At 56.2% G+C, this 13,901-nt stretch overlaps 1 protein-coding gene across 1 annotated transcript in view; it reads right to left on the bottom strand.

Annotated features, from left to right (window-relative positions):
• Positions 1–485: 485 nt before the first annotated feature.
• LOC147659568 (uncharacterized) overlaps positions 486–13,901 on the bottom strand; it is a 29,309-nt gene continuing 15,893 nt past the window's right edge. The window contains exons 4-5 of the mRNA XM_086951642.1: positions 11,030–11,142; positions 486–875 (exon numbers count right to left, since the gene is read on the bottom strand). Of these exons, the coding sequence (XP_086807768.1) occupies positions 717–875; positions 11,030–11,142 (272 nt within the window). The 3' untranslated portion in view covers positions 486–716. The remainder of the gene's footprint in view (positions 876–11,029; positions 11,143–13,901) is intronic.

The following is a 13,901-nucleotide window of genomic DNA, read 5'->3' as shown; positions in this document are numbered from 1 at the left end:
GCGGAAACGTGGAGCATCCCTGCACCCTATTTACAACGTGACGCATCTATGAGATGCGTCACGTTGTACAGCACTGCGCCATGAGGAGGCGTTCCTGTGCAGGGGGGGGGCGTTCCTGCGCAGGAACGCCTCTTGAAAGTGGCTGAGTGAAATCTATGAGATTTCACTCAGTCACTTTCAGGGCAATGCTGCGTCAAAACCCTGCGCCTGCTTGAAGCAGGCGTAAGGCTTGAGGCAGCATTGAAAGAATAGGCCCCCCCAGAGCATTGCTGGAGCTGCGTCGCGCTTGCGACGCAACTCCAGCAATGTGCCACATTTCCGGCACAGATGCGTCACGCATCTGTGCCGTTTTTGCCCCATGGTGCGCCGCATCATAAATGCGGCGCACCATGGGTGGCGGAGCAGTGGCGCACTGTGGCGCATGTTAACTGGCGCATCCCTGGGGACGCGCCAGTTAACATAAATCTGCCCCCAAGAATCGAGGCTATATTCACATTAGTTTGCAAACACTCTAAAGACAAGAAATGCTGGACTCAGAGAAAGTGAAGTTAGAGTCTGCAGTGTAGCAGTGAGGGAGGTCCCAGCACCGCGCATGCGCACCGCGGCAGGTCCTGGGCTGCGCCCTCTGGCGGGGGATGGAAGGACGGACGACAGCTCCAGAGCTTCTTTCAAGGAGCTGGCGGTGGAGCTGGGGCCACGTCTGTTCATGGCACCCATCAATAATGGGGGCCCTGGCGCCCCCCAAAACCATGGAAGTCCTGCCCAGTGCAGTGCGTAGAAGTGACGTTGTCCATGCCAAGCCCGGGGCAGGCGGCGGAGCTCTGACTGTGGCCACGACAGCAGCCGCTTCCACCGCCGCACTTCCCAGAGAAGACCTACAAAAAAGAGAAAACAAAGAAGTGTCAGGATCTGGCGGGGCAAAGCTGTCACTGCCCACTGCATGCGGCTGCCCCAACCATCAACCCAGAGGGACGATGCAGGACACTTGATTCAGAAGTATTGCCCCCCCCCCCCCCCCCGCACACACACACACACACACACCTAGTCCATCCACCTAGCTCCTGCACTGGTCCGTGAGATACTGAAGCAGTTTAGTTTCCATGAGGCACCAACCTGGCACTGCCCACTGTGTGCCATCTCTTAGCCCAGAGGTACTCTTTGGCCAGGGAAGCAATAGTTCCCTCAGAAAGGAAGGTACAACTAACTGAGAGACACTAACAGAAGAGAGATGTAACCCCTGCCCTGTGTGCCAACCTCACCCCAAATGTACCACTGGACACTGAAGAAACAGTGCACCTTGGAGGGGCAGCTGCGCCTTCCCGAGAGATACAGCCACAGGGCCCTGGGGCAACGTCTTGGCACTGCCCATGGTGTGCCAACCCTGATCCCAGAGGCACCCTACGACCACTGAGAAGCGCCCACACCACCCTAGAAGACCCTTCAAAACAAGGACCGAGAAGACATCACCGCTGTCCAGAAGCAACTGGCACTGCAGATGTTTTGCCAACCCTCACCCAGAGGCCAGGGGAGTAGCTGCAGAAACACACGAAAGATGTCACTACTGGCCAGCGGCATGTGCCAGGAGCTTCCTGCTGGGAGCCAACTTGCACCTAAGGCCAGAGGAACTGATAGTACTACCAGAATAAACAACTTCCCCATTGGCACACACACTCTGGCATCAGTCCTCAGCCAGGGGCCTGGGATACTAGCACTGCTATCAGAGGAAACACACTGGCACACACACTGGCATCAGGGAGCAGCCAGGGGCCTGTGATACTAGCACTGCCATCAGAGGAAACACACTGGCACACACACTGGCATCAGAGAGCAGCCAGGGGCCTGGGATACTAGCACTGCCATCAGAGGAAACACACTGGCACACACTCTGGCATCAGGGAGCAGCCAGGGGCCTGGGATACTAGCACTGCTATCAGAGGAAACACACTGGCACACACAATCTGGCACCAGTCCTTAGCCAGGGGCCTGGGATACTAGCACTGCTATCAGAGGAAACACACTGGCACACACACTGGCATCAGGGAGCAGCCAGGGGCCTGGGATACTAGCACTGCTATCATAGGAAACACACTGGCACACACACTGGCATCAGGGAGCAGCCAGGGGCCTGGGATACTAGCACTGCTATCAGAGGAAACACACTGGCACACACACTGGCATCAGTCCTCAGCCAGGGGCCTGTGATACTAGCACTGCTATCAGAGGAAACACACTGGCACACACTCTGGCATCAGTCCTCAGCCAGGGGCCTGTGATACTAGCACTGCTATCAGAGGAAACACACTGGCACACACTCTGGCATCAGTCCTCAGCCAGGGGCCTGGGATACTAGCACTGCTATCATAGGAAACACACTGGCACACACTCTGGCATCAGTCCTCAGCCAGGGGCCTGGGATACTAGCACTGCTATCAGAGGAAACACACTGGCACACACACTGGCATCAGGGAGCAGCCAGGGGCCTAGGATACTAACACTGCTATCAGAGGAAACACACTGGCACACACACTGGCACCTGGCCACAGCCAGGGGACTAGGATACTAACACTGCTATCAGAGGAAACACACTGGCACACACACTGGCATCAGGGAGCAGCCAGGGGCCTAGGATACTAACACTGCTATCAGAGGAAACACACTGGCACACACACTGGCATCAGGGAGCAGCCAGGGGCCTAGGATACTAACACTGCTATCAGAGGAAACACACTGGCACACACACTGGCATCAGGGAGCAGCCAGGGGCCTGGGATACTAACACTGCTATCAGAGGAAACACACTGGCACACACACTGGCACCTGGCCACAGCCAGGGGACTAGGATACTAACACTGCCATCAGAGGAAACACACTGGCACACACACTGGCATCAGGGAGCAGCCAGGGGCCTGTGATACTAGCACTGCTATCAGAGGAAACACACTGGCACACACTCTGGCATCAGTCCTCAGCCAGGGGCCTGGGATACTAGCACTGCTATCAGAGGAAACACACTGGCACACACACTGGCACCTGGCCACAGCCAGGGGACTAGGATACTAACACTGCCATCAGAGGAAACACACTGGCACACACAATCTGGCATCAGTCCTTAGCCAGGGGCCTGGGATACTAGCACTGCTATCAGAGGAAACACACTGGCACACACACTGGCACCTGGCCACAGCCAGGGGACTAGGATACTAACACTGCCATCAGAGGAAACACACTGGCACACACTCTGGCATCAGTCCTCAGCCAGGGGCCTGGGATACTAGCACTGCCATCAGAGGAAACACACTGGCACACACACTGGCATCAGGGAGCAGCCAGGGGCCTGGGATACTAACACTGCTATCAGAGCGAACAATTCCTTATTGGCACACACACCCTGGCACCTGGCCACAGCCAGGGGCCTGGGATACTAACACTGCCATCAGAGGAAACATACTGGCACAAACTCTGGCATCAGGGAGCAGCCAGGGGCCTGGGATACTAACACTGCTATCAGAGGAAACACACTGGCACACACTCCGGCATCAGGGAGCAGCCAGGGGCCTGGGATACTAGCACTGCTATCATAGGAAACACACTGGCACACACACAGGCATCAGGGAGCAGCCAGGGGCCTGGGATACTAGCACTGCTATCAGAGGAAACACACTGGCACACACACTGGCACCTGGCCACAGCCAGGGGCCTGGGATACTAACACTACTATCAGAGCGAACAATTCCTTATTGGCACACACACCCTGGCACCTGGCCACAGCCAGGGGCCTGGGATACTAACACTGCCATCAGAGGAAACACACTGGCACACACACTGGCATCAGGGAGCAGCCAGGGGCCTGGGATACTAACACTGCTATCAGAGGAAACACACTGGCACACACACTGGCACCTGGCCACAGCCAGGGGCCTGGGATACTAACACTGCCATCAGAGGAAACACACTGGCACACACACTGGCACCTGGCCACAGCCAGGGGCCTGGGATACTAACACTGCTATCAGAGGAAACACACTGGCACACACTCTGGCATCAGGGAGCAGCCAGGGGCCTGGGATACTAACACTGCTATCAGAGGAAACACACTGGCACACACACTGGCACCTGGCCACAGCCAGGGGCCTGGGATACTAACACTGCTATCAGAGGAAACACACTGGCACACACACTGGCACCTGGCCACAGCCAGGGGCCTGGGATACTAACACTGCTATCATAGGAAACACACTGGCACACACACCCTGGCACCTGGCCACAGTCAGGGGCCTGGGATACTAGCACTGCCATCAGAGGAAACACACTGGCACACACTCTGGCATCAGTCCTCAGCCAGGGGCCTGGGATACTAACACTGCTATCAGAGGAAACACACTGGCACACACACTGGCACCTGGCCACAGCCAGGGGCCTAGGATACTAACACTGCTATCATAGGAAATACACTGGCACACACACTGGCATCAGGGAGCAGCCAGGGGCCTGGGATACTAACACAGCAATCAGAGCGAACAATTCCTTATTGGCACACACACCCTGGCACCTGGCCACAGCCAGGGGCCTGGGATACTAACACTGCTATCAGAGGAAACACACTGGCACACACACTGGCATCAGGGAGCAGCCAGGGGCCTGGGATACTAGCACTGCTATCAGAGGAAACACACTGGCACACACACTGGCACCTGGCACAGCCAGGGGCCTGGGATACTAACACTGCGATCAGAGGAAACACACTGGCACTCACACTGGCACCTGGCCACAGCCAGGGGCCTGGGATACTAACACTGCTATCATAGGAAACACACTGGCACACACTCTGGCATCAGTCCTCAGCCAGGGGCCTGGGATACTAGCACTGCCATCAGAGGAAACACACTGGCACACACTCTGGCATCAGTCCTCAGCCAGGGGCCTGGGATACTAACACTGCTATCAGAGGAAACACACTGGCACACACACTGGCACCTGGCCACAGCCAGGGGCATAGGATACTAACACTGCCATCAGAGGAAACACACTGGCACACACTCTGGCATCAGTCCTCAGCCAGGGGCCTAGGATACTAGCACTGCCATCAGAGGAAACACACTGGCACACACTCCGGCATCAGGGAGCAGCCAGGGGCCTGGGATACTAACACTGCTATCATAGGAAACACACTGGCACACACACTGGCACCTGGACATAGCCAGGGGCCTGTGATACTAACACTGACATCAGAGGAAACACACTGGCACCTGGGAGCAGCCAGGGGCCTGGGATACTAACACTGCCATCAGAGGAAACACACTGGCACACACACTGGCATCAGGGAGCAGCCAGGGGCCTGGGATACTAACACTGCCATCAGAGGAAACACACTGGCACACACTCTGGCATCAGTCCTCAGCCAGGGGCCTGGGATACTAGCACTGCCATCAGAGGAAACACACTGGCACACACTCCAGCATCAGGGAGCAGCCAGGGGCCTGTGATACTAACACTGCCATCAGAGGAAACACACTGGCACACACACTGGCATCAGGGAGCAGCCAGGGGCCTGGAATACTAGCACTGCCATCAGAGGAAACACACTGGCACACACTCTGGCATCAGTCCTCAGCCAGGGGCCTGGGATACTAGCACTGCTATCATAGGAAACACACTGGCACACACACTGGCATCAGGGAGCAGCCAGGGGCCTGGGATACTAACACTGCCATCAGAGGAAACGCACTGGCATACACACTGGCATCAGGGAGCAGCCAGGGGCCTGGGATACTAACACTGCTATCAGAGGAAACACACTGGCACACACTCTGGCATCAGTCCTCAGCCAGGGGCCTAGGATACTAGCACTGCCATCAGAGGAAACACACTGGCACACACACTGGCATCAGGGAGCAGCCAGGGGCCTAGGATACTAACACTGCCATCAGAGGAAACACACTGGCACACACTCTGGCATCAGGGAGCAGCCAGGGGCCTGTGATACTAGCACTGCTATCAGAGGAAACACACTGGCACACACACTGGCATCAGGGAGCAGCCAGGGGCCTGGGATACTAGCACTGCCATCAGAGGAACTACACTGGCACACACACTGGCATCAGGGAGCAGCCAGGGGCCTGGGATACTAGCACTGCTATCAGAGGAAACACACTGGCACACACACTGGCATCAGGGAGCAGCCAGGGTCCTGGGATACTAGCACTGCCATCAGAGGAAACACACTGGCACATACTCTGGCATCAGGGAGCAGCCAGGGGCCTCGGATACTAGCACTGCTATCATAGGAAACACACTGGCACACACACTGGCATCAGGGAGCAGCCAGGGGCCTGGGATACTAACACTGCTATCAGAGGAAACACACTGGCACACACTCTGGCATCAGGGAGCAGCCAGGGGCCTGGGATACTAGCACTGCCATCAGAGGAAACACACTGGCACACACACCCTGGCACCTGGCCACATCCAGGGGCCTAGGATACTAACACTGCCATCAGAGGAAACACACTGGCACACACACTGGCATCAGGGAGCAGCCAGGGGCCTGGGATACTAGCACTGCTATCAGAGGAAACACACTGGCACACACACTGGCATCAGGGAGCAGCCAGGGGCCTGGGATACTAGCACTGCTATCAGAGCGAACACTTCCTTATTGGCACACACACCCTGGCTCCTGGCCACAGCCAGGGGCCTGGGATACTAACACTGCTATCAGAGGAAACACACTGGCACACACACTGGCATCAGGGAGCAGCCAGGGGCCTGGAATACTAGCACTGCCATCAGAGGAAAAACACTGGCACACACTCTGGCATCAGTCCTCAGCCAGGGGCCTGGGATACTAGCACTGCTATCATAGGAAACACACTGGCACACACACTGGCATCAGGGAGCAGCCAGGGGCCTGGGATACTAACACTGCCATCAGAGGAAACACACTGGCATACACACTGGCATCAGGGAGCAGCCAGGGGCCTGGGATACTAACACTGCTATCAGAGGAAAAACACTGGCACACACTCTGGCATCAGTCCTCAGCCAGGGGCCTAGGATACTAGCACTGCCATCAGAGGAAACACACTGGCACGCACACTGGCATCAGGGAGCAGCCAGGGGCCTGGGATACTAACACTGCCATCAGAGGAAACACACTGGCACACACTCTGGCATCAGGGAGCAGCCAGGGGCCTGGGATACTAGCACTGCTATCAGAGGAAACACACTGGCACACACACTGGCATCAGGGAGCAGCCAGGGGCCTGGGATACTAGCACTGCCATCAGAGGAAACACACTGGCACACACACTGGCATCAGGGAGCAGCCAGGGGCCTGGGATACTAGCACTGCTATCAGAGGAAACACACTGGCACACACACTGGCATCAGGGAGCAGCCAGGGGCCTGTGATACTAGCACTGCCATCAGAGGAAACACACTGGCACACACTCTGGCATCAGGGAGCAGCCAGGGGCCTGGGATACTAGCACTGCTATCATAGGAAACACACTGGCACACACACTGGCATCAGGGAGCAGCCAGGGGCCTGGGATACTAACACTGCTATCAGAGGAAACACACTGGCACACACTCTGGCATCAGGGAGCAGCCAGGGTCCTGGGATACTAGCACTGCTATCAGAGGAAACACACTGGCACACACACTGGCACCTGGCCACAGCCAGGGGCCTAGGATACTAACACTGCCATCAGAGGAAACACACTGGCACACACTCTGGCATCAGTCCTCAGCCAGGGGCCTGTGATACTAACACTGCCATCAGAGGAAACACACTGGCACACACACTGGCATCAGCCCTCAGCCAGGGGCCTGGGATACTAGCACTGCCATCAGAGGAAACACACTGGCACACACACTGGCATCAGGGAGCAGCCAGGGGCCTGGGATACTAGCACTGCCATCAGAGGAAACACACTGGCACACACACTGGCACACACTCTGGCATCAGGCAGCAGCCAGGGGCCTGGGATACTAACACTGCTATCAGAGGAAACACACTGGCACACACACTGGCATCAGGGAGCAGCCAGGGGCCTAGGATACTAACACTGCTATCAGAGGAAACACACTGGCACACACACTGGCATCAGGGAGCAGCCAGGGGCCTGGGATACCAACACTGCTATCAGAGGAAACACACTGGCACACACACTGGCATCAGGGAGCAGCCAGGGGCCTGGGATACTAGCACTGCTATCAGAGGAAACACACTGGCACACACTCTGGCATCAGTCTCAGCCAGGGGCCTAGGATACTAACACTGCCATCAGAGGAAACACACTGGCACAAACTCTGGCATCAGGGAGCAGCAAGGCTGTGAGAGATGCACTTACAACAGAGGCCAGCAAGGCTGTGAGAGATGCACTTACAACAGAGACTAGTGGGGCTGTGAGAGATGCACTTACAGCAGAGACCAGCAAGGTTGTGAGAGATGCACTTACAACAGAGACAAGTGGGGCTGTGAGAGATGCACTTACAACAGAGACTAGCAAGGCTGTGAGAGATGCACTTACAACAGAGACAAGTGGGGCTGTGAGAGATGGACTTACAACAGAGACTAGCAAGGCTGTGAGAGATGCACTTACAACAGAGGCCAGCAAGGCTGTGAGAGATGCACTTACAGCAGAGACTGGCAAGGTTGTGAGAGATGCACTTACAACAGAGAATAGTGGGGCTGTGAGAGATGCACTTACAGCAGAGACCAGCAAGGCTGTGAGAGATGCACTTACAACAGAGACCAGCAAGGCTGTGAGAGATGCACTTACAACAGAGACTAGTGGGGCTGTGGGGAGATGCACTTACAACATAGACCAGCAAGGCTGTGAGAGATGCACTTACAACAGAGACTAGTGGGGCTGTGGGGAGATGCACTTACAACAGAGAACAGCAAGGCTGTGAGAGATGCACAGAGACCAGCAAGGCTGTGAGAGATGCACTTACAACAGAGACCAGCAAGGCTGTGAGAGATGCACTTACAACAGAGACTAGCAAGGCTGTGAGAGATGCACTTACAACAGAGACTAGCAAGGCTGTGGAGAGATGCACTTACAACAGAGACCAGCAATGCTGTGAGAGATGCACTTACAGCAGAGACTAGCAAGGCTGTGAGAGATGCACTTACAACAGAGACTAGTGGGGCTGTGAGAGATGCACTTACAACAGAGACTAGCAAGGCTGTGAGAGAAGCACTTACAACAGAGACTATCAAGGCTGTGAGAGTTGCACTTACAACAGAGACCAGCAAGGCTGTGGAGAGATGCACTTACAACAGAGACCAGCAAGGCTGTGAGAGATGCACTTACAACAGAGACCAGCAAGGCTGTGGAGAGATGCACTTACAACAGAGACCAGCAAGGCTGTGAGAGATGCACTTACAACAGAGACCAGCAAGGCTGTCGAGAGATGCACTTACATCAGAGGCCAGCAAGGCTGTGAGAGATGCACTTACAACAGAGACCAGCAAGGCTGTGGAGAGATGCACTTACAACAGAGACCAGCAAGGCTGTGAGAGATGCACTTACAACAGAGACCAGCAAGGCTGTGAGAGATGCACTTACAACAGAGACCAGCAAGGCTGTGAGAGATGCACTTACAACAGGGACTAGCAAGGCTGTGAGAGATGCACTTACAACAGGGACTAGCAAAGCTGTGAGAGATGCACTTACAACAGAGACCAGCAAGGCTGTGAGAGATGCACTTACAACAAGACTAGCAAGGCTGTGAGAGATGCACTTACAACAGGGACTAGCAAGGCTGTGAGAGATGTACTTACAACAGAGACCAGCAAGGCTGTGAGAGATGCACTTACAACAGAGACCAGCAAGGCTGCGAGAGATGCACTTACAACAGAGACCAGCAAGACTGTGGAGAGATGCACTTACAACAGAGACCAGCAAGGCTGTGAGAGATGCACTTACAACAGAGAATAGTGGGGCTGTGGGGAGATGCACTTACAACAGAGACTAGCAAGGCTGCGAGAGATGCACTTACAACAGAGACTAGTGGGGCTGTGAGAGATGCACTTACAACAGAGAACAGCAAGGCTGTGAGAGATGCACTTACAACAGAGACCAGCAAGGCTGTGAGAGATGCACTTACAACAGAGACTAGTGGGGCTGTGGGGAGATGCACTTACAACAGAGACTAGCAAGGCTGTGAGAGATGCACTTACAACAGAGACCAGCAAGGCTGTGAGAGATGCACTTATAACAGAGACCAGCAAGGCTGTGAGAGATGCACTTACAACAGAGGCCAGCAAGGCTGTGAGAGATGCACTTACAACAGAGACCAGCAAGGCTGTGGAGAGATGCACTTACAACAGAGACCAGCAAGGCTGTGAGAGATGCACTTACAACAGAGACCAGCAAGGCTGTGGAGAGATGCACTTACAACAGAGACCAGCAAGGCTGTGAGAGATGCACTTACAACAGAGGCCAGCAAGGCTGTGAGAGATGCACTTACAACAGAGGCTCTGTCTCTAATGATCTATCACCTGTGACATTCCCTCTGCCACCCGCAGCCGAGTCTTGAGAAAGTGATATCCCCGCAAAGAGGCACTTAACTGCCACCAACCCATGTCTGGAGGCAGTGACATCACCCTGAAGGGACCCCCCCCCCTCTCCTACTATAGAGACATGTCAGCAGGGTCCCCTCCTGCCTGTGCCGCCTCCTTCTTCTCAGACCCCCAGGTTGACATGAGCAGACCTCTCGCTAGAAGAGACATCCCAGAAGTGGGGTAACAAAGATCCCCGAGCGCAGACCCCGCAGTGCAGGGGGCCCGAGCTCCAGGGGACCCCCCAGCACGGTACCCTGGCCTGAGAGACCCTCAGTCCGGAGGGGGGCCTCACCATGTTCTTTGCAAGGGAGGGTGGGACGGGGCTTACGTTTGGTTATGCCACCGCAACCCCACGCCCTTGGCGTTCGGCTGATTAATGCGAGGTGTCTGACAAAGCCCCCCTGACCCAAAAGGACACCCGGAGGCCCCTGCTAGGAGCCCCAGGTGACTTACCAAGAAGAGCAGGGTTAGAAGCAGCAGCCCCCCAAGGGTGGAGAACACCGCAATCAGGGCGATCTTCCAGGGTTCGAGGCCCTTCACCTCCGCGCTCCCGGTCGTGGTGGTCTCTGTGAAGGAAAGGACAGCGCGTCATCTGGGGGGCAAGCCTGGTGTGCAGGGACCCTAGGTAAGGCAGACCTCTGTCCTAGTGTGCAGGGACCCTAGGTAAGGCAGACCTCTGTCCTAGTGTGCAGGGACCCTAGGTACAGCAGACCTCTGTCCTAGTGTGCAGGGACCCTAGGTAAGGCAGACCTCTGTCCTAGTGTGCAGGGACCCTAGGTACAGCAGACCTCTGTCCTAGTGTGCAGGGACCCTAGGTAAGGCAGACCTCTGTCCTAGTGTGCAGGGACCCTAGGTAAGGCAGACCTCTGTCCTAGTGTGCAGGGACCCTAGGTAAGGCAGACCTCTGTCCTTGTGTGCAGGGACCCTAGGTAAGGCAGACCTCTGTCCTAGTGTGCAGGGACCCTAGGTACAGCAGACCTCTGTCCTAGTGTGCAGGGACCCTAGGTACAGCAGACCTCTGTCCTAGTGTGCAGGGACCCTAGGTAAGGCAGACCTCTGTCCTAGTGTTCAGGGACCCTAGGTAAGGCAGACCTCTGGCCTAGTGTGCAGGGACCCTAGGTACAGCAGACCTCTGTCCTAGTGTGCAGGGACCCTAGGTAAGGCAGACCTCTGTCCTAGTGTGCAGGGACCCTAGGTACAGCAGACCTCTGTCCTAGTGTGCAGGGACCCTAGGTACAGCAGACCTCTGTCCTAGTGTGCAGGGTACGGCAGACCTCTGTCCTAGTGTGCAGGGACCCTAGGTAAGGCAGACCTCTGGCCTAGTGTGCAGGGACCCTAGGTACAGCAGACCTCTGTCCTAGTGTGCAGGGACCCTAGGTAAGGCAGACCTCTGTCCTAGTGTGCAGGGACCCTAGGTACAGCAGACCTCTGTCCTAGTGTGCAGGGACCCTAGGTACAGCAGACCTCTGACCTAGTGTGCAGGGACCCTAGGTAAGGCAGACCTCTGTCCTAGTGTGCAGGGACCCTAGGTAAGGCAGATCTCTGTCCTAGTGTGCAGGGACCCTAGGTAAGGCAGACCTCTGTCCTAGTGTGCAGGGACCCTAGGTACAGCAGACCTCTGTCCTAGTGTGCAGGGACCCTAGGTAAGGCAGACCTCTGTCCTAGTGTTCAGGGACCCTAGGTAAGGCAGACCTCTGGCCTAGTGTGCAGGGACCCTAGGTACAGCAGACCTCTGTCCTAGTGTGCAGGGACCCTAGGTAAGGCAGACCTCTGTCCTAGTGTGCAGGGACCCTAGGTACAGCAGACCTCTGTCCTAGTGTGCAGGGACCCTAGGTACAGCAGACCTCTGTCCTAGTGTGCAGGGTACGGCAGACCTCTGTCCTAGTGTGCAGGGACCCTAGGTAAGGCAGACCTCTGGCCTAGTGTGCAGGGACCCTAGGTACAGCAGACCTCTGTCCTAGTGTGCAGGGACCCTAGGTAAGGCAGACCTCTGTCCTAGTGTGCAGGGACCCTGGGTACAGCAGACCTCTGTCCTAGTGTGCAGGGACCCTAGGTACAGCAGACCTCTGACCTAGTGTGCAGGGACCCTAGGTAAGGCAGACCTCTGTCCTAGTGTGCAGGGACCCTAGGTAAGGCAGATCTCTGTCCTAGTGTGCAGGGACCCTAGGTAAGGCAGACCTCTGTCCTAGTGTGCAGGGGTCCTAGGTACAGCAGACCTCTGTCCTAGTGTGCAGGGACCCTAGGTAAGGCAGACCTCTGTCCTAGTGTGCAGGGACCCTAGGTAAGGCAGACCTCTGTCCTAGTGTGCAGGGACCCTAGGTACAGCAGACCTCTGTCCTAGTGTGCAGGGACCCTAGGTAAGGCAGACCTCTGTCCTTGTGTGCAGGGACCCTAGGTAAGGCAGACCTCTGTCCTAGTGTGCAGGGACCCTAGGTAAGGCAGACCTCTGTCCTAGTGTGCAGGGACCCTAGGTACAGCAGACCTCTGTCCTAGTGTGCAGGGACCCTAGGTACAGCAGACCTCTGTCCAGGTGTGCAGGGACCCTAGGTACAGCAGACCTCTGTCCTAGTGTGCAGGGGCCCTAGGTACAGCAGACCTCTGTCCTAGTGTGCAGGGACCCTAGGTAAGGCAGACCTCTGTCCTAGTGTGCAGGGACCCTAGGTAAGGCAGACCTCTGTCCTAGTGTTCAGGGACCCTAGGTAAGGCAGACCTCTGTCCTAGTGTGCAGGGGTCCTAGGTACAGCAGACCTCTGTCCTAGTGTGCAGGGACCCTAGGTAAGGCAGACCTCTGTCCTAGTGTGCAGGGACCATAGGTACAGCAGACCTCTGTCCTAGTGTGCAGGGACCCTAGGTAAGGCAGACCTCTGTCCTAGTGTGCAGGGACCCTAGGTAAGGCAGACCTCTGTCCTAGTGTGCAGGGACCCTAGGTACAGCAGACCTCTGTCCTAGTGTGCAGGGACCCTAGGTAAGGCAGACCTCTGTCCTTGTGTGCAGGGACCCTAGGTAAGGCAGACCTCTGTCCTAGTGTGCAGGGACCCTAGGTAAGGCAGACCTCTGTCCTAGTGTGCAGGGACCCTAGGTACATCAGACCTCTGTCCTAGTGTGCAGGGACCCTAGGTACAGCAGACCTATGTGCTAGTCTGCAGGGACCCTAGGTACAGCAGACCTCTGTCCTAGTGTGCAGGGACCCTAGGTACAGCAGACCTCTGTCCTAGTGTGCAGGGACCCTAGCTACGGCAGACCTCTGTCCTAGTGTGCAGGGACCCTAGGTACGGCAGACCTCTGTCCTAGTGTGCAGGGACCCTAGGTACGGCAGACCTCTGTC

The sequence above is a fragment of the Lissotriton vulgaris genome, unplaced genomic scaffold (assembly GCF_964263255.1).
Source record: "Lissotriton vulgaris unplaced genomic scaffold, aLisVul1.2 SCAFFOLD_530, whole genome shotgun sequence".
In the NCBI taxonomy this organism is placed as follows: Eukaryota; Metazoa; Chordata; class Amphibia; order Caudata; family Salamandridae; genus Lissotriton; species Lissotriton vulgaris.
The sequence above is the reverse complement of the archived record's forward strand: the minus strand, read 5'-3'. Positions and strand labels throughout refer to the sequence as shown.